This window comes from Psammomys obesus, unplaced genomic scaffold (assembly GCF_907164565.1).
Source record: "Psammomys obesus unplaced genomic scaffold, mPsaObe1.curated_primary_1811, whole genome shotgun sequence".
NCBI classification, from domain to species: Eukaryota; Metazoa; Chordata; class Mammalia; order Rodentia; family Muridae; genus Psammomys; species Psammomys obesus.
In genome coordinates, this window is record NW_026585504.1 from 15,966,134 (window position 1) to 15,984,817 (window position 18,684).

At 52.5% G+C, this 18,684-nt stretch overlaps 1 protein-coding gene across 2 annotated transcripts in view; it reads right to left on the reverse strand.

Moving 5' to 3' along the window:
- Positions 1-931: 931 nt before the first annotated feature.
- The window catches only part of Tyro3 (TYRO3 protein tyrosine kinase), an 18,685-nt gene continuing 932 nt past the window's right edge, over positions 932-18,684 (reverse strand). For both annotated transcript variants that reach the window (XM_055593545.1, XM_055593614.1), the window contains exons 2-19: positions 17,502-17,685; positions 17,037-17,137; positions 15,942-16,112; positions 14,422-14,508; positions 13,606-13,721; positions 10,880-11,057; positions 9,936-10,081; positions 9,288-9,432; positions 8,832-8,961; positions 8,648-8,748; positions 8,306-8,401; positions 7,927-8,007; positions 7,169-7,261; positions 6,664-6,785; positions 6,152-6,261; positions 5,870-6,029; positions 5,536-5,672; positions 932-2,373 (exon numbers count right to left, since the gene is read on the reverse strand). In XM_055593545.1, the coding sequence (XP_055449520.1) occupies positions 1,983-2,373; positions 5,536-5,672; positions 5,870-6,029; positions 6,152-6,261; positions 6,664-6,785; positions 7,169-7,261; positions 7,927-8,007; positions 8,306-8,401; positions 8,648-8,748; positions 8,832-8,961; positions 9,288-9,432; positions 9,936-10,081; positions 10,880-11,057; positions 13,606-13,721; positions 14,422-14,508; positions 15,942-16,112; positions 17,037-17,137; positions 17,502-17,685 (2,549 nt within the window). In that variant the 3' untranslated portion in view covers positions 932-1,982. The remainder of the gene's footprint in view (positions 2,374-5,535; positions 5,673-5,869; positions 6,030-6,151; positions 6,262-6,663; positions 6,786-7,168; positions 7,262-7,926; positions 8,008-8,305; positions 8,402-8,647; positions 8,749-8,831; positions 8,962-9,287; positions 9,433-9,935; positions 10,082-10,879; positions 11,058-13,605; positions 13,722-14,421; positions 14,509-15,941; positions 16,113-17,036; positions 17,138-17,501; positions 17,686-18,684) is intronic.

Below are 18,684 nucleotides of genomic sequence, written 5' to 3' on the forward strand. Positions count from 1 at the left end.
AGTTCACCACAGCCTCCAGTTTAAAGCAAATTACAGCAAGAAATATTTGAAAAGCTACTTGCATGGAATTCAGGTCTCATTAGCTTGTGGGAACCAGACTTGAAGAACCAGCAACAGGTTTTTCAGGATGCTTGCTCAGGGAGGGGGCCTACCTCATTCCAAAGCCCTCAGCCAGCAGAGCTGGGGCTCTGCCTCTCCCGATTTCTCCGCCCCAGCAGATGGATGATCTGCCTCCTTTGCACAGCAAAGACCTCAATGAAACTGGGTTACAGGTGGAAATACTGGGAAGCAACTGTTTCTAGTATTTCTGATCCTCAAGAGTCTTACCTTTCTTTGACCAGAGTCCCACAGGAGTGAAGAGATGAGGACCCAAGGAAATGTTTGAGCCTCTGTTTCAATTTAAATGTCAAACTGTTTGTTTTCCAGAGTCCATGGGGGTTATTACCATTGGGTGGTGGGATCAGGCACTCCACATCTTCCTAGTTGTCTACAAAGACTATGTATTATCTTTAACATGGCCAGAGTGGCTGGGATCTAATCTGCCTATGAGAAAAAGCGCATTGTGTTTAACTCAGAAAATGTAGGAAAGCAGAAGAAAAAGAATTCCTTAATCATATCATGTAAAGTGAACAGCTGTACACACGTTGGCACGTCTTTTCCAGGCTTTTCTCTGTGCAGAGATGCTTCATTGTTTTGTGATCGGAAATGGAAAAAAAAAAAAAAATTAAAAGCCAAAGCCTTGGGCTGGGCATAGTAGCACATGCCTTTAATCTTACACTCAGGAGGATGAGGCAGGTCCATCTCTGATCTCCAGGCCAGCTAGGGATACCTAGTAAGTAACCCTGTCTCAAAACAACAACAAAAAACCCAAAACAAAACCAATAATAATAAGAACTGTTATTATTATTTTAAAAAGAAAATAAAACAAAGCTTTGATTCTTTAGTTTTCAATTTTATTTGTTTTTGAAACAGCAACTTAACAGCTTGAAAATGTTCCTAACATCAAGAGCCTGCCCCATGCATTCCAGGAGGTTCCTGGAGCCTAGACCCCAGCCCTGACTCCAGTAACTTCTCTAACCTACATCAGCATTAGCTCATTTCCTTTCTGGAGACTTGGGACAAAAGAAGATGTCCATTTAGAGAGGAGAGTGGACCTCAGGGTCACCGTGTGGAAGGGCTGGGCTCAGACAAAACTGCCCGTTGGTTTTGGGACGTTTGGGGGCTTGGGAGCATGCTCAGACAGACTGTGGGAAGCTTAGAGCTGTCCTGAACTGCCTCACTCCTGGGCCATCCGCTTAGCACCCCTCCATCTGCCAGGCTCAGAAGTCCTGCCTTTAGAGGCCGGATCTCTGTAGCCTTTTGTTCTCTTACATGCCTCAGAGGAGCCTGGCCAGTTCCAGGCCTTGGCAGGGTAGGGAATCAGGAAGGTGATGAGGATTCAGACCTGAGAAGATCCCATCATCTCCTGCCACAGGGCTTTGGGACCCCAGTGTGTCAGTCCCTTCCTGTCACCTGAAAGGGGACAATACAAGGACATCTCTTTGAGACCTGGAGGGGCCAATGTGGCATTAAAGCCCAAGTGTGGTGGACAATGCTGAGCCTCCAGGCTGCAGGCAGCTCCAAGCAGGCACTAAAAGTAGGAGCAGCTCAGCCGGGAGGGTAGAGGCCCGAGGGGCTGCTGCTACCCTCCCCTACTGCCATCCACACCCATGGTACCCATGGAAACAGTCACCTCCCCTCCTGCCAGCTGCCTGCATTCAGGCAACCAGCTCACCTCCTCTATGCCAAAGCCTGAGCTGCTGCCAGGCCGGCCAGAGTGGCTGCAGGAAGAACTGGGATTGGGCAATTTGGTCAGTCCAGGTGCCAGCACAGCTCGGGAGAGCTACCACAGGAGCCTCCAAACCTTGCTGCCTGGGCTGTGGTCAGACAGGGCTTACTCCGCCAGCACAGCCAGGTGGCCCCAGCTGTCGTCTGCCCATGGGTTAACAGCTACTGTGAGGCAGTAGCCCTTGCTGCAGCAGCAGCAGCCGCTGGGTCTCATTGAGGAGGCTTTCTGGCTGCTGCTCCGGCTGCCCGGGGGACTCCGCCAACCCTCCAGGGCTGAAGATGTACCGACAGTCACTGGGGACGCCGCCTATTGCCCCCGTGCCACTGCCATCCCCTGCCTCGCCGCTAGCCTGCTCCCCGCAGGGCTGCTCAGGGCCGCCGCTCTCGGCAGGCTGCTCTGCTCTCTCAATGTTGATGTACAAGGGGTCCTGGCTGGTGGACAGCACAGATAGGTGGCCGAGGATGTTCTCCAGTTCCATCCGCAGGCATGTGAAGCTTGGCCGCTGCTTCGGGTCGGCGCTCCAGCACTGGTACATGAGATCATACCTGAGGCAGAAAGAAGAGTAAGGGGAAGTAGTTTTTCTGTTTTGTATTTTCAAGACAGGGTTTCGCTGTGCTGAACTCACTTTGTAGATTAGGCTGGCCTCGAACTCACAGCCATCCAACTGCCTCAGCCTCCCTGTGTGCTAGAATTACAGGTGTGTGCCACCACGCCTGGCTGGGAAAACAGTTCTTTTAACGCTGGTGTGGAAGGCTTACTATGCCTCAGGTTAAAATTACATGTATTTAGTGTGTGTATGCATGTGCGTGTGGAAAGGTGTACACGTGAACTCATACGTACGCACCACAGCGTACCTGTTGAAGTCAAAGGACAAGTTTCAGGGAATGGTTTTCTCCTTCCACCGTGTGGGTCCCTGGGGTTAAACTCAGGTTGTCAGGCTTAGCCATCCTGCCAGCCCCACATTTAACAGTTTCTATTTTGAAAATACGGAAATTAAAGCATGGAGAGATTAATAACCTTGACTCCGGCTGGAGAAATGGCTCAGCGGTTAGGAGTGAGCCCTGTTTTTTGGCGGGACCCAAGTTCACTGCCTGCCTTTGTCTCGCTAGTGCTGGCACTGGAGGCCTGCACCACCACCACCCTGCTTAGACATGAGTCTTTTAAAAACCCTTAATAAAGTAGCAAGCGACAGGCAGGCTTGCGTGACGAAGCACACCTGTCACCGCAGAACTCAGGAGGGGAGGCAGGAGGATCGGCACCAGTTTGGGACGGGCTCAGGGTACGTTTTGAGTACGGGGCCAGCCAAAGCTACATGGCAAAGCCCTGTTTCAAGAAGTACAAAACAGGGCTGGGAAGGCGGCCAGTTGGTGGGAGGCGCACACACAGGTCTCATCTCCAATACCTCAGAGCTGCTGTACTCCTGTACCTCTGGCACCTGGGAGGCGGAGGCAGGAGGCTCTGAAGTTTATTAAGTGCCCCTCAGCTACACAGCTGGCCTGAGTCTGGCCTAGGATGAGACCCTGTCTCAAACAAATTCCCCGAGGTCACAGAGCTATGATTTGAAGCCACAAGGGCTAGCGCCCAACTTTGTTCTGAGCTGTCAGGGGATGGGGGGACTGAAATAAAAGTAGTTTTGTCTAACAAAGAGACTGGAGTCAGGACTGTTCTTGGTTTTTGTTCTATGGCGCTGGAGAACCGAGGGCCTTGTGCATACTAAGCAAGTACTCGATCACTGAGCTACCAGACCCCAGACCCCAGACTCAGTGTTGTATTTTTAGGGGGTAGACTTGTATTTCCCCTTTTTGTCCCAAGTCCACAAGCGGCAGCACCCACTCATGTGTGCTTATATTTTCAGAAAAGTTCCCAGCCCTTTTCCTCTTTGAGGAAAACCCCACCTGCACGTATTTCACTAGCCTTATAGATTCTCATAACTATCACTGTAAGGACACACAGACAGATACACACATACCTCTCCTCCCCTCCCCTTGTGAGGAAGGTCTGAGGCAAAGTGCCATCAGCAATGCCTGACTTCTGTCCAAGGCAAAAGCCCCAAGTACTGTCTCTCACACACACAAAAGTCTTCCTAATAGGGGCCCCAGTGGCAGGAAGAATCATGCCAGACCCCTGGCAGGCTGTGGGAATGGTCCAGAAGTACGGGTATACAGCCAGACTGGGACGATTCTCAAGGCTGTGCCAGAAGCCAACTGGCGCCCTTCCACCAGGCTGCCTGGTGGGAGCCCAGCGTCCGCCCACCCTTCACCGACAGCAGCAGCTCCAGTCTGGGAGAAGGCTGAGCCAGGCTCGGTCCTGGTCCCTACTGCTCAGAGCTCAGCTTCTGCAGCTCAAGGAGAGGGCTGAGGCTGCGTACGGCCACAAGGAGACCTGAGCTTTCAATTTCAACAGTGCCCAGCACTCGGCTTGATGAACAGGTATGTGGGCAGGGCTGCTTCCTGCACTCAGACTTCCATCTAAAGCATGGGCCAGGGGCTGCATGTAGCTCGGTGGTGGAACACTCGTTTATCATATACAGTCTGGAGTTCAATTCCCAGCATCACGATAAATAAATAAGTAAATAAATGATTTAATTTTTTTTTCTTTTGGTGCCTAGGCTCCAGGCACTCAAACCCAGTGCTCTGGAGGAGAGTGCCGCTCAGCTTTTCTCGGCCTGCTCGTGGCTGGGACACTCTGGAGACCCAACTCCCAAACCACAAAGCAATATGTATGTATTCCCCTGGACCACACTCTGTCTTGACTGGCGTCAGGGAGTGATACTGGAACAGACCAAACACACTCGATTTCACAGTTGAGAACATGAACACTGAAACCACAAGAATCTAGGTTCGAGTACCAACCTAGTCACATAATAGCTGTGTGACCTTGGCTGTGTTACTTAACCTCTTTAATCCTATTTCCTCATCCACAAAGTGGAGGAGCCTTTTCCTTATAGGGTTAGAGGAAGCCTGCCTGGGAGAATAAATACCTGAAGGGCCCAGCTAAGTGACAATTATGTCACCCTGTCACAAGGGCTTGTTTACAGCCCAGTGGGAGTGCCGCCCTGTTCCAAGCTTTTGGATGTGCAGCAAAGAAAGGGGTCAGTTTCCTTCTTCCCAGGATCTCAGGATCTCTCCTTCAAGGGGAGTCCGGAGAACAAGGAAAAGGTTCAGCTCCTCACGTTGTCCCAGCCAAGAAGAGAAGCCAGTCAAGGGCTGCTTGTTTCTCCTGGGGCCCTGTGCAGCCCTGTGAGGAGGGTGCTAGAGGCAGGCTTCTGGACTAGCTGCATTTCCAAGACGGGAGACCTGCAGCACTGCAGAGCTCTGTCCTCTGCCTTGTGGGGTCCCTGAGTCTCTCTAGAAACTGCAAACACCGACGTCAGGAAAAGCCAGAAGAGTGAAAAAGGGGTAGGAGCCAGGCATAGTGGTTCATGGCTGTGATGCCAGCATTCTGGAGGTTGAGGCAAAGGGAATGCAGAGTTTGAGGCAGAATTTGAGCCACCTAAGAAAACTGTCTCAACAGTTCCCCTCCCAGAAAAAAAAAAAAGGATGAGGAAAGAGAAAACAGGAGCTTGAAGGTAAATATGGAATGTGGGGTAGAGGCCAGTCTTCACTCTTAACTACACGGACCAGAGGAAGGACTAACAGAAATCCAGTGGAGGTTCTGAGCTCATCCTGAGATAGCAGCTACAGCAGCAGCCCCGAGCCAATACTCACACTTCCTCCATACACTCTGGAGGCTGTTTCAGGCGGTTCCCGCCGATGAGGTAGTTGTAAATCTCAGCATTTTCTATACCAGCGTATGGCGTCTGCCCACGAGTCATGATTTCCCACATGGTCACCCCGAAGGCCCACTAGGACAGAATCGGGGTTGGGGAAGAGTGTTACTAGGTTTCCGGAGCCGAGCAGAGCCATATCTTGGGATTCCAGGGTCTCATGACTAGGGCTGAGAGAACACAACTTTGCTGGTCCTTTTCGGCTCATGCAGACATACCCACACACTAACCCGCCCTAGTCGCGTTATCAAGCCCGCTGGGCCGCCCCTGCTCACCACATCGCTGTATACAGTATACAAGTTGTCAGCTAAGCTCTCCAGGGCCAGCCACTTGACAGGCAGTTTGGAGGCACAGCCCTGGCGGTAGTAGTCCCCGCTGTAGATTTTCCGGGAGAGTCCAAAGTCAGCCACACACACTGTCATGTCCTCGGCCAGCCTGAGGGGGTGTTGAAAGGCAGAGTCAGTCTTCTCCATGCTCAGAGCCCTTTAAAGCCAGGCTATCCCCATGCACAGGAGGTTCCATCCGAGACCCACCCACCAGGCCACCCAGATTCCTACATGCAATTCCGGGCTGCTAAGTCTCGATGGATGAAGTTCCGGGAGCTCAGGTACTCCATGCCACAGGCAATGTCCACCATGAACCGGACCAGGGTCTGGAGGGGCAGGTTCTGGTAGGCAGACAGAGAAAGCGCAGGTTGGACCTTCCTGCTCTGCAGGGGGTACAATGAATGAAGTTCCCTGGCCAGAAAGCCTAAACGCTATCTTAATCACCGAAAGGGAGGCAGGGGACCAAGGGCCTTCTGAGGAAGCTCTGGCAAGCCTGACAAATCGCTGGAGAATCAAATGTCTTCTTCCCAGAAAGGTCTTTGATTCATCTACAATTCCCAGCAGGGCTTCAAGAGGGAAAAGGAAGCCAGGTGAAACCTCAGCCGGGCTCCAACCGCCCCCCTCGGTAGCTCTCCGGCTCCAGCCCACCAGGCCTCGTGTCCCCGAGGTTCTTCGCCCCTTTTCCAGACACAGCTCTCCCACCCTTTTACTCCTGGCCACCCCCCCACACCCGAGGCACTCACAAAAGGGTTCTCCCCAATTCGGGAGGCGAGCAGAAAGGCATGCAAGTCTCCGTGCTTCATGAAGGGCAGGATGACCATGGGAATGGGGAGGCGACCTTTAGCCCTGCTGCGGAGGCTCACCCCTGGGAGACAAGGGAGAGTCAAGAGGTGGGCACGTAAAGGTCTAAGGACAGCTGGAGGTCTGCCTCAGGCCCCAGCTGCTGGCTTCCATCTGTAACCCTGGCACTGTTACCTCTTTCACCACGGCACTCTTCCTCCTTCCTGGGGACTACCTACGAAGGGCTGTGCCTGCTGTTCCTTGCCCCGGGTGCGCCTTCTCTGTCCCTCCTCCACCCACGCGAGCAATTTGGAGCTCAGCTCCCTACGGCCAGATTTCAGACAGGCCCTCACTCACTACCTGCTTGCTCACTGGGTACCCAAACTTCTCTCCTCCACGCTGCCCTCTCACGTTGGTGGAGCATATTTTTAGCCCTATTCTATATCTGCCTCCTCCAAATGGGCTCACCAACAAGCTTGGCCACGTGTGGATGGTCAAACTCCTTCATGCAAGCTGCTTCCCTGAGGAACTCTTCAATGTCGCTTGAGGCAATGATGTCAGCTGGGAGAAAGGAAGGGGGAGGAATGGAAACAGGATTCACCGACCCCCTCCCAAGGCTCCTAGGAAGCCCTGGGGGCCCGGGAACGGGGCTTTCCAACAGTTTCTCTGCCTGCTCATGTTTTCCTGTTTACTTTCTCCTCATCTGCTTGTCTGTGACAGGGTCTCGCTCTGCAGTTCGACCTGGTAACCTCAGGCTTGTGACCCTTCTGCCTTATTCCTCACACGTACTGGAATTACCACTCTAGGCCTGAGGTTTTAAACTTTTCTTTTAGGTCTCATCCACTATAGAGCCCAGGCTGGCTATATACTGGAACTCAATATGTAGCCCAGGATGGCCTCAAACTTGTTAACAATCCCTAACCTCAGCCTCCCCCGGGGAGAGATTACCAGCCTTTCCCTTCGACAGCCCGGAGACTCCACCAATCATAGCTGTAATCACCCAAGAGTGAACCTTGAGGCCTGTCACGCTGATGACAGAGAGCAAAGCCGGGGCACAAATCTTTGTGTGGGCTTATGCTTTTGACTTACTCACTCGGTACAGCCAGCATTTCTGCTAGCGCTGACTAGCTTCTTGGGAAAGCTCAGGTGGAGCAGCGCCTGCTTCAGGATCACTCACCCCACCACCCTCCTCCCCAGCTGCCAACAAATCCTACAGTCTCACTCACCCTTTAGCATCTTCACGGCCACTTTCACGAAGGAGCCATCCTCCTGCTTTAGTTGGGCTTCCCGCACTGACCCAAACTCTCCTAAGCAAGAAGCCAATGAATAGGGTGAGACACCTTGGGCTCCCTATTTCCTTCCCTCCCAGGTGACTCTCCATACGGTCATAAAATCATTCACTATAGCTTTTTCTCAGTGGCTGCCATGTTGGGAATGGCTCCCTGTCCTCCCTGTCTCTAGTTACCATTCCTTGTAATACCCCCAGATCAGGCATCCATAGATATATCTTGTTTAAAGCAGCTGGTCCAAATTCACAGCCTGGAAGTCACAGAACAACCCACTCGGGGAGGACAGACTAACGCTGGTCCCCGCACAGCCCCACACCTTTGCCCAACATCCTGCCGAGGGTGAACTGCTGCTCTGGGATGAGGACATCCTCCAGCTTCTCCTTCAGCTCGTCGCTGATGCCCAGGCTATCCACTGCAGGGAGGAGAGGAGAAAGGAGCGGGGCTGTAGCCAGATCCACACTCCACCCAGCTCTTGGCCCTCAGCACGGAGCCTGTATTTCCCACACTTCGGTGATAAACTCCCCCAGGCAATTTGGTGTGTCTTTTTTTTTTTTTTAATCACTCTGGGTTCAGATACTTTATCTGTATTAAGGAGTTGGTAAAAGGTAGGGACACAACATAGCTTGTCTTCTCCCTTCTTCGATCCTCCACCACTCACATGTAGCTTCAATGCGTTCAGGCCTTTCTCGATTGAAAGACCGGGCTGCCCGGAAGTGTACAGCTGGCTCGCCTCGGGCCATGACACTGTCAAAGGCTTGCCTAAAGAGAAACCCAGGACCTCAGGTAAATTTCAAGGCCTCCTGTTACCACCTATTTCACTTGCCACAGTCCCACTTCCTTACCCGAACCGCGTCTCCTTTCGTCTCTTTCGAAGCAGGATGAGGGCCAAGGCAGCAGCAGTGATGAGGGCTGTGAGCACACCCAGGACCACAGGCACCCAGGATGCCCGGTTATGAGGAGGGCCCTGTCTCCCTGTGGAAGGGGAAGGCAATGTCACGAGCCAGGCAGACACCGAAATGTCCTTTTAGAACTTTCCCGGGACGGCCATCTCACTTAGCCTTGTCAAAAGACTTCCTAAGCCAAGAGGAAGGGACCCCAGGGAAAATACAAGAATTTCTACCTGAGCTGTGATGACCGGCAGTGTGACCAAAGCAAAGGGAGGAAAACCATGACGGAAATACCAACCCTGGTTTCAACTGCCTGACTCCTTCATTTGCGGGGTGGGAGTAGAGGGGCGCACTGACAAGACAGGTGTCCCCAGCCTGTCAGCCTACCCTATCCCCCACCAGCATGCCTACCTGCATGGTCATGGGAAGACACTACCAGTGGCTGACTCCAGGGCCCATAGCCAATTGCATTGGAGACACATACACGCAGAATCAGGTCCTTCTGGGGATCCCAGCTGGTCAGATTGGCCCTGGTCCCTTCCACCATCAGCTCATCCTGCAGCCAAGAAAAGCCCCACCCCCACACTGAGCCCATGGAAGCCAAGAAAAGCCCCACCCCCACACTGAGCCTCTAGGGAAGACACCAGTGGGGTGGGAGGGTAGAGAAAAGTTCAGCTAGGAGTCTGGGAGCCTCAGGGACGCAGTGAGTGTTAGGGGCTGTAGACACAGTCCCCGAATTCCCACCCTAGGCTGCAGGGAAGAGGCCTCTCTGGAATATAAACAAGCCTCATCACTAGAGGAAGCCGAGCTTGGGCTGGGGACAAAGCCTTATCTGTACCCCCCCAGCCCCACCGCCTTTTGCAGGGGCAGGGTTAGGCTTCCTGCTTTGCATACAAAGTGGTCACAGGGCTAGCCCAGCCAAGAGTGGGGGAGCTTGCCTCGCCAGGAGGTAGGAGGCCAAGACCCTCCAGGACATTCTAAAGCTCTTCAAGTCTCAGGAGTAGAGGGCAGAATCTCGAACATAGCAGGGAAAGGGGGGAGGGGGGCTGTCTCCCTTACCTGGGTTCCGTTTTCTTGGACCCAGGACAGCTTATAAGGTCCGAGGGGAGCTTCCCCAGGATCCTCAGGGATCACTTCTTCCCATTCCAGGATAAGGCCTGAGTCGGTTGGAATGGCATGGAGATTCTGGGGAGCTCTGGCTGGTGCTGTACCCAAAGACAGAAAGTTGTTAGGATCCTTCCCTTTTCCACCGTCATCAGCCCACACAAACCAAGAGCTAAACAGCCCAGAAAGCAGAGGATGAGGAAAGGACTACAACTGCTAACATCGCCTGTGCTGGGGAGAGGAAGCCTGGGCAGGACAGAAGCAGCCCAGCCCCCATATCTCAGTGGTGTTGCTCTGCTCCTCATCACCCTGGTACTGCCTTGTCCTTCCCCCACTCAGCCTCCTTTAACTGCCAGAGAACTTCAGGCAAGTTCCTAGGCAGTGTTCTTTGACTTGCTCTACCTTTAACCTTGCTGCACTTTCCCACAAAATGTTTGTAAGGCTCCTTTTTATCCTGTAGGCCTCACTCATGCCTCTGTCACCCAGGCCTTTCCAACCCAGAGCCCAGGGGCCTTATGAATAAATAAAATCATAAACTTACTTAAAGCATGAGTTTTCCTTTTCGCCTGCATGCACTTTATTAGACAGCGTTCCAGTGTCGGAAGGCTGGCCACCCCAGCAGGATTTTTTGATTTTTAGAGGTATTGGGGACTGAACCTAGGCCCTCTCAAATGCCAGCCAAGGGATCGGCCACTGAGCTAGCTGTATGCTAGCCTTCTTTAGGGGGATTTTGCTTGGCCATCCTGGAGTATTCTTACCATACTGTCCTGTCTTTTCCAGTTTGCTTATCTACTCTTCCCATAAGAACTAGATATAGAGTGCTATAGAGTAGCACGCAGTAGGTGCTCAGTAATCGCTGACTGAATGAAGCCTTCCCTCCCCAGCCCTGAGTCCCTTACCTAGGCCCTTTGTCTGAAAGGGCACCCAGTCACCGTAAGGGGAAGGCCCCAAGGCGTTGGCACAGCGCACCCTAAGGCTATAGTTGGTGGCAGGGGCCAAGTTCCGAAGCAGGCAGGTAAAGGGTGGCACAGGGGCCACGACAGCCAGGAACTCCCGGTCTCCTGGGGCCTTTGCCACCTTCAGAAAACAAAACAAAACAGAAAAGCACAAAACTGATGACATCAGGTAAGAAGATTCCTGAGGTCTCGGAGATGAGATGGAAGAAAGCATAGAGGCATGGCCCGGGAGCTTGAGTGAACATTTGCTCTGAGCTTGTCAGCAAACACCTGCCCCAACTTGTCTCCCAAGACCCCAAGACCGTACCAGGCTCAAGTTCTGTATTTTGCAGGTGTTATTCCTTTTACTTGGAAAGACCTGCTGTTCCTCTAGAAGTCCTACTTCCTCTGAGACTTAGTGCAAGCTCAGTGGTAGACTGCTCGTGGGCCAGGCCCTGAGTTCAATACCCAGCAAGGAGCAGGGAACACAGGACAAGTGTGCTCTGGTTGCTTTTGAGACAGGATCTCACTATGTAGCTCTGGTTGTTTTGGAACTCACTATGTAGACCAGGCTGGCCTTGAACTCAGAGATCTGCTTGCTTCTGCCTCCCAAGTGCTAGGATTAAAGGCATGTGCACTATGACAGTCTAAATGTCCCTTTCTGTCTTTTGTTTTATTTTGTTCAAGACAGGGTTTCTCTTTGTAGCCCTGGCTATCCTGGATGGAACTCACTCTGTAGACTGGGCTGGCCCAGAACTCAGAGTTCTGCCTGTCTCTGCCTCTGGAGAGCTGGGATTAAAGGCGTGTGCCACTGTGTCATACTGGTGTCACTTTCTTGAGGTCTCAGCAACTCCAGAAAACTCAGCTTTGCCTATTTTGTACTTGGTACTTGACTGTTTCAGAGTATCTGCCATCTGTCTATTCATCACCCTAAAGCTCAGAGCTTCTCAAGGTAAGAAAAATGGGAAACAATCTTACATTTTAGAGGCCTAGAACAAGAGTACAAGCAAAGGCCTATGTGTGTGTCTGGGGACATAGCTCATTTGCAGAGTACTCACTTAACATTCAAAGAGCCCCTGGCATCCCCCCTCCAACATCCACACACAATCCATATACACCACGGTTCAATACTTAAACATTTGAAATTATCCAATACATTTACTTAGAAGTATTGAGGATCAAATCCGGGGCCTTGCGCTTATGGCACTGTAACCCTAGCCGAGTTTCTTTTCAGGGTCATATTCGCTTTCTCTCTCCCTCTCCCTTCCTCAACGAGGGTCTCAAGTAACTCAGGCTAGCCTTGAATTCATTCTAGAGCCAAGAATATCCTTGAATTTCCTGAGAGCTGGGGTTAGAAGTGTGTGACACACTGCCTGATTTTAGGTGGTGTCAGGGATGGAACCCAGGGCTTTCTGCAAGCTAAATAAGCACTCTGCCAACTCAGCTATATCTCCAGGCAACCCTCACTCCCCACTCCTTTGGCATGGGTCGAGGGCAAAGTCTTACATAGCTGGCCTTGAACTCCTGACTCTACCTCCCAAGTTCTAGGATTATAGGTGTATAACAACCATGCCTGGCTCTATGTTGCTAACTTGACAAAAAAAAACCAAAAACCTTCAAAACTACCTGGAAGATTTCCATTTACAATTCTCTAAATCCTTGTGTGGTGGCTCTGGGAGAGCTGGGCCCAGGAAAGAACCTACACTGTGGGGGCCTTCCAAGGCATGGATATGAGCAATGCTGGCTGTTCCCCCCCCACCCCCCCCCCCCCCCCCGGTGGCTGCCATTAGACACAGAATTTCACACCTCATAGCAAGGTCTACCTTTGGAAGACCTTTGGGTGGGACAAGAGGCCCATTCAGGCCCTAGACTCAGACCCAGGGCAGCCAGGCACAACATTCTGAATGTATAGTATTATGTGGCAATGATATCACCCAGATAAGCTTGCCCCATTAGCCCTGCAATCTCTGCCCAAAGGACAAAGGGCTGGGACAGGGGTAAAGCCAGGGAGGGGCCATTCTGTCTTGGGGACATGATTAGAAAAGTCTCAAAGGTTCTCACAAAAGGACCAGGAACTATATAGTCACAGAGTGTCTATTTTTAGCATGGCCTTGGGTCTGTTCCCAGCATAGGAAAAACAAACAAACAAATAAATAAGCAAGGTTCTCATTAAATCCCCTTTGAATAAATATGAAAGCACGAAAGCCTGTAATGGCTCTAGCCCCCTTTTCTATTCACCAAGGTTTAGCACCCCTTCTTGTCCCCTGGCTTTCTTTAGGGGCAAGTGGCAGGATGTGAGAGGGAAGAATATCAGATATGTTAACAGAAAAAACTCTTTAAGCTTGGTGGTCTAGGGCTTGCCTAGTGTGTGAGCGGCCTTGATTCTTAGCACTGAAAAATGGGGTTGGGGGTGAAAGAAAGAAACTATTCTTCCAGATACCCAAGTCTTCCCTGGACCTGCTTTCTAGCATAAAGAAGGTACGGGCCTTGAGCCTGTCTGCACAGTCTCTGCTACTAAAATAAAGGACAGAGAGCCAGGAGCCTGCCTCTTCCTACCGTGGAGCAGCACCTGAATAGTGCTACAGACCCAGAGTCCAGGCAGGCCTGTAAATGTGACAACAGTGTTACAAAGTGTAAAGGGTGTTAAGGCCAGAATGAACGCAGTAAGCAGCTGTGCTGTTTCAGCCTACCTGTATTGTACAGGAATGCAGCAGAGCCAAGCCGTCAGCACCTGGCACCCAGGCCACGCTGGCATTGCTGCTGGAGATCGTTGTCACTGTGATGTTGAAAGGAGCTGCAGGAGGTGCTGTGGATAGGGACTTGGCGTCAGGGCACAGTAGAAACAGGAGGGGAGGGAAGAAGGCATGGGAGTCAAGCCCTGAAGTCGTCCTGAGGCCTGGAGCCACCCCTAAAGATGGCATAGCCAGCCACCAGTAGGGTACTCTTGTTCATACCTAGGAGAGTGCCTAGGTTGTGGGCAGAGGCTGGCTACCCGAATAAAGGCTCTGAACAAAGAATAAGATAGAGGAGGGGGCATTCTGGGGCTACAAGGAGAAACAGGCAACTGCCTTGCTTCCACAGATAAGTGCCTTTGCATACTGGCTCAGCTCCTCCCTCCCCATCCTCTGCACCAACACCTTGGGTGCCTTCTGTCATCTGCCAGGCTGCTGCCCCCACCCCCATTCCTTCTATAGGAAGACAGAAACAGGTTGAATAAAAGCCTTGACCATCTCCTGCTGGCTCCATCCTTCCCTCCCTCCCGGGGACTCTGCTTCGTGATGGGAAATCTGCTGTGACGTCAGGATGCTATTCTTGTCTCAGCTGTGGCAGGGTCTCAGGTGCTCACACTAGGAATGGGAGCTATGCCAATTCCCCCTCACCTGCAGATTCCTGCGGAGCCGCTGCTAGCTGGCAAGCCAGCTAATTCTACTGCTAGACAGCTAACTGGCTGAGACTGCCCCTGTCCTTTCACCCCCCCACCCCCACCCCAGCCTGTGTCCCCCTACCTTGAAGGCGAACAATGGCTGGTCGGGAAGTGGCCAGGCCTTTTATGTTATGAGCTTCACAAGAAAACTCTGTGCGCTGGGTCACTCCTGGAGCCAGAAAACCACAGTCAGCCCCCCAAGCAGCGACTCCCACTGAGTTTAGGAAGGAGGGACTTCAATTCAGGCTCTCGCCAGATCAGAGAAGTCCTTCCAACCAAAGGAAGCGGTTGGACAGGAGGGTATGGTGGAGCGGGACAAGGACTTTGCAGTCTAAAAGGCTTTGATGGTGCTCTGTTTCCCCATCTGTTGAATGGGAGACTTTTAAGGCAATGGATTTAAAGTAAGCCGTACACAATGCGAGCTTGGAGAAATGTTCTAGCTGTGCCTCCCACCTCAACCCCATCTCCCACAAGCAGCACAGGGCACCTCCCTTTTCTCCTTGACTGGGCTCACCAGAGCCCTTTTGTTTGTTCTCTGCCCCGTCACTGTCGAGTCTGGAGAGTCTTAGCTTTTTAAGGCTCAGCTCCTCATGCACGTGTCTACCCAACCAGCCTAAATTCTTTGGAGGCAGGAAAGGTGGCTTCTATCCTTTTGTTTTCCTTCCATTCCCTGTGGTGCCCAGCAGTGTGGTATGTGCGGTAGGAGTTCAGGAGCCCCACTGAATGCTTATTATCTCAGGCTGGCTGCCTGAGGGTCCTAACCACGCACATCTGGAGGGAAGCTGGAAGCTGGGAGCTTCGAGCCAGCATCTTTTCTGAACAGATCCTGCCATAACCAGCAGGTCCTATGGTACCTCTATCAAGATTCAAATGCCTGTGTACTTCCCTTTCATGCTCAGATTTATTTTGCACAATTCAAGCCTCAACTGGAAACAGTACAGTTAGTTTCACAGATCAGTAAATCTCACAAACATGTGATGAATACACCCAGGATCGTGAGTGTGTGTGTGTGTGTGTGTGTGTGTGTGTGTGTGTGTATCTGTCTGGGAGAGTGTTTGGGTGTGGCTGCTTGCAGTCTAAAACTGTATAGGGATATGAAGAGATACGGTTATTCAGGAAATTTTCTAGAAAGGATCATCATCAGGTGAGGAGACCCTGTATTTCTCTGCTGGCCTCTCTCTCCCCTTTGCCCTCCCCCATTTCCCTTTCTATAGCCTGAGCTGAGTCTTCTCCCTGTTTGCCAGACACTCCTCCCGAGCTCTGCGTGGGCTGGCTTCTGGCTCCTTCCCTGGGGAGGGGAGGATGGGTGCCCCTAATCTCATACAATGTCTCTCTCAGGGCTAGCTGTGCAAGGACCAGACTGTTGTGGGTGAGGAAAGGAGGCCCCTGCAGCAGCCTCTTCAGGCACACGCAGCAGGATCACACCCAATCAGCCCACCTAGCCAGCGTAGCACACCTGACTTAGCAATGGTGCGGTTCATGCACCCCACACCGGGATCAGCTCTGGACACTCATTCGACAAACTCAGAAACTCTACAGCGTTCCTCCCAGGCAGGGACCCAGCTCGCTCTCTGCTCGAAGCCCCCTCCTGAGGCTGCTCACCTGTCACATTTAAAACAGAGGGAGAAGGAGCAGGTCCCCCAACCTTAGTGGGGCCTCTCCACCAGAAAATGGTTACAGGTTCTGGAGGGCCCACAGCCTCACAAGACAACTGAAAAGGGGCGCCGGGCGGCACGGCCACATCTTTTGGCTCCACTGTGAAGAATGGCACACCTAGGGGGAAAAAAAAGGAGGGGGAGTCAGCCCTGCCACCTCTCAGCCCCGTTTCCATTTGAAGAACTCTGTATGGACAGTCACCACAGGGCCCTTCCGAGAATGGGTCAGCTGCAAACAGGCATCAGGTGTGGGAAGGGGGCAGTGTGGGCTTTGTTTTCATCACTTTGTTCCTTTTCTGCTGCCCCCTTAGGCAAGACATATTTCTGCTGCCAGCCCCCACAGTCCCTTCCCAGACCTGCACTGACAGCCGTTCTCAGAGCACTGGAGAAGCTGGGGTGGGGAGGAGGGGGGAGGAGCACCCTGGGAGGGGGTAGCTTTCACAGAGTTCTGCTGGCAGGCCCCAGCTCCTGTTCAGGGCCCTTTGTTACTTTCTTAGTCACTTTGTTTTCCAGGGCTGAGCAGCTCTGAGCTCAGGCAGCTGTGGAGCCTCCTTCCCCTCCCCCACCTCCCTCCCCCTTTCCGTAGGTCCGCTTGGCAGAACCAGGGCCAGCCTCTGATGAATGCTTGACAGAAGGGCTGAAACAGACTGGACGTCGGAGATTGTGGGTCCTAGTGGCCTCCGTGGTTCTTACACAGCCAGACTTCAACAGATAGGGTCCCTGATGACTGGATGGGCCTAGAGCAGTGGTTCTCAAACCTGTGGTTCGAGACCCCTTTGGCAAACTCTATCTCTAAAAATATTTACATTATGGTTCGTAATGGTAGCAAAATTACAGTTACGAAGTAGCAATGAAAATAATTTTACGGTTGGAGGTCACAACGTGAACTGCATGAAGGGGCCGCAGGCTGAAAAGGCCACAGGCTGAAAAGGCCGCAGGCCTAGAGGCTAGGCCACAGGAGGCGGTAGGGCAGTCCTTCTGGTAGAGGGATCAGTCTTAACTCCATGCTAAATGGCCCGTGCGGCTAGTACTGTCTTCTCACCTTCTACAGTGAGCCATACCGACTGAGAGATCTTGGTTTCTTCCCCATCCTTCACCTGGCACCAGTACAGGCCAGCATCAGAACGCTCCACTGACTTCAGGCTGTGGAACAGGGTATGAGGCTTAGTTCCCAGAGTCAGGAGAGGCGGGTCCTTTAATCCAGCACCCCAGAGGTTGAGGCGAGTGGCCTGGGAGTCTGAGGCTAGACCTGTCTATACAGAGAGAGGGTAAACTCCAAGATTGAGACCCTGTCTAAAAACAAAAATGGGGGGAGAAGGGGAGATACAACTCTGCTGGGCAGACTTAATGGATTTAGCATGGCCAGTTTCTAGAAGGTTCCACCGTTTGCCAAACTGTAAAACCACAGACGTCTAGACATCAGCAACACCTCAGTTCCCGGGGCCTTAGGAAATGGGCACAGGCTGTCTGGCCCCCAGCTGTCACCCCACACCTTCCCCCAACGCACCTGAGTAGGCCAATCCAGTTCTGCTCGCTTATTGAGATGGACACCTGGCTTGCGTTCTGGACCACAATGCCATCCTTCATCCAGTGTATGTCAGGGTCCTCCATCCCCTCCACACTGCAGTTGAGCTTCACTGGCTGACCCTGGGACACTGTCATCTTCACTGGGGCTCCCATGAGCTTCAGGCCTGAAGGATAGGAGGGAGAATGTGTCTGTATGACTGAGACAGCCTTGTCTCTAGGAGCATCTCCCATTCTCTTCGAGGAAACAGTTTCTATGCTAGAAGGCTCCTTCTCAGCCAGTGCCAAGGAAGCGGAGGCAGGATGCTATGCGAAGGAAGGTGGCCTGAACCCAGGCCGGGAGGAAAGGCAGGACAAGACTTCTAGTCTTTCTGTTATCGCCCAGTCCCCTAGGCACTAAGGACCTCTTCCCCATAGCTCCCTATTGCCCAATCACCAGAAACAGTGCAGACTTGTCACCTCCAGGAGCAGGCACTGTCCTGGGAGTGACTGCTCTACCCAACCAGTGCAACAGGCTGCCAGCTCTCCTCCCAGGGTGTCAGTCAAGCCCCTGAACCACTGCCAGTAGCCAGGCGCCCCACCCTGCAGAACGAAGGAAGGAAGGCTGAGGAAGGGAAGGAGGGAACACTCCCCTCAAGTGGGGAACATATGGCTAGAGCACCACGTCAGATCAAACACATGGCAGCCGCCTGCTCTATTAATACCTGAATGTGTGCAGGGGCGGGAGCTAGGAAAAACGGCAGGCAGAGGGGAGGGCTGGGGCCTGAAGCGCAAGCCCCAAGACCACAGCACAGAGCTACAGTGGCATCAACAGGGCCCACCTATCAGAACCTTGCCCTCCTCAGGCAGGGGTGGACACACACAAATACACCCCCCCCAAACACACACACACACACACACACACACACACACACACACACACACCCTCCTAGCATGTGTTTTTAAGCAGATGGGCAGGTGAAGAAACTGCACAATTGAAATCCCAGACCCGTTCCCTTCTGCTCTTCACTGTGTAACCCTAGGTAATGTCCCCAGGCTCTCTTAGCACCAGAGAGGCACCTCGAAGGTTGTAAATACTTCCCTGCTCTCTTTCTTATCCCTTCCTTGAGAGACTGCTAATGGCAAAGAACTCAGTTTTTTAAGAAATGCTAGCTGGATGGCGGCTG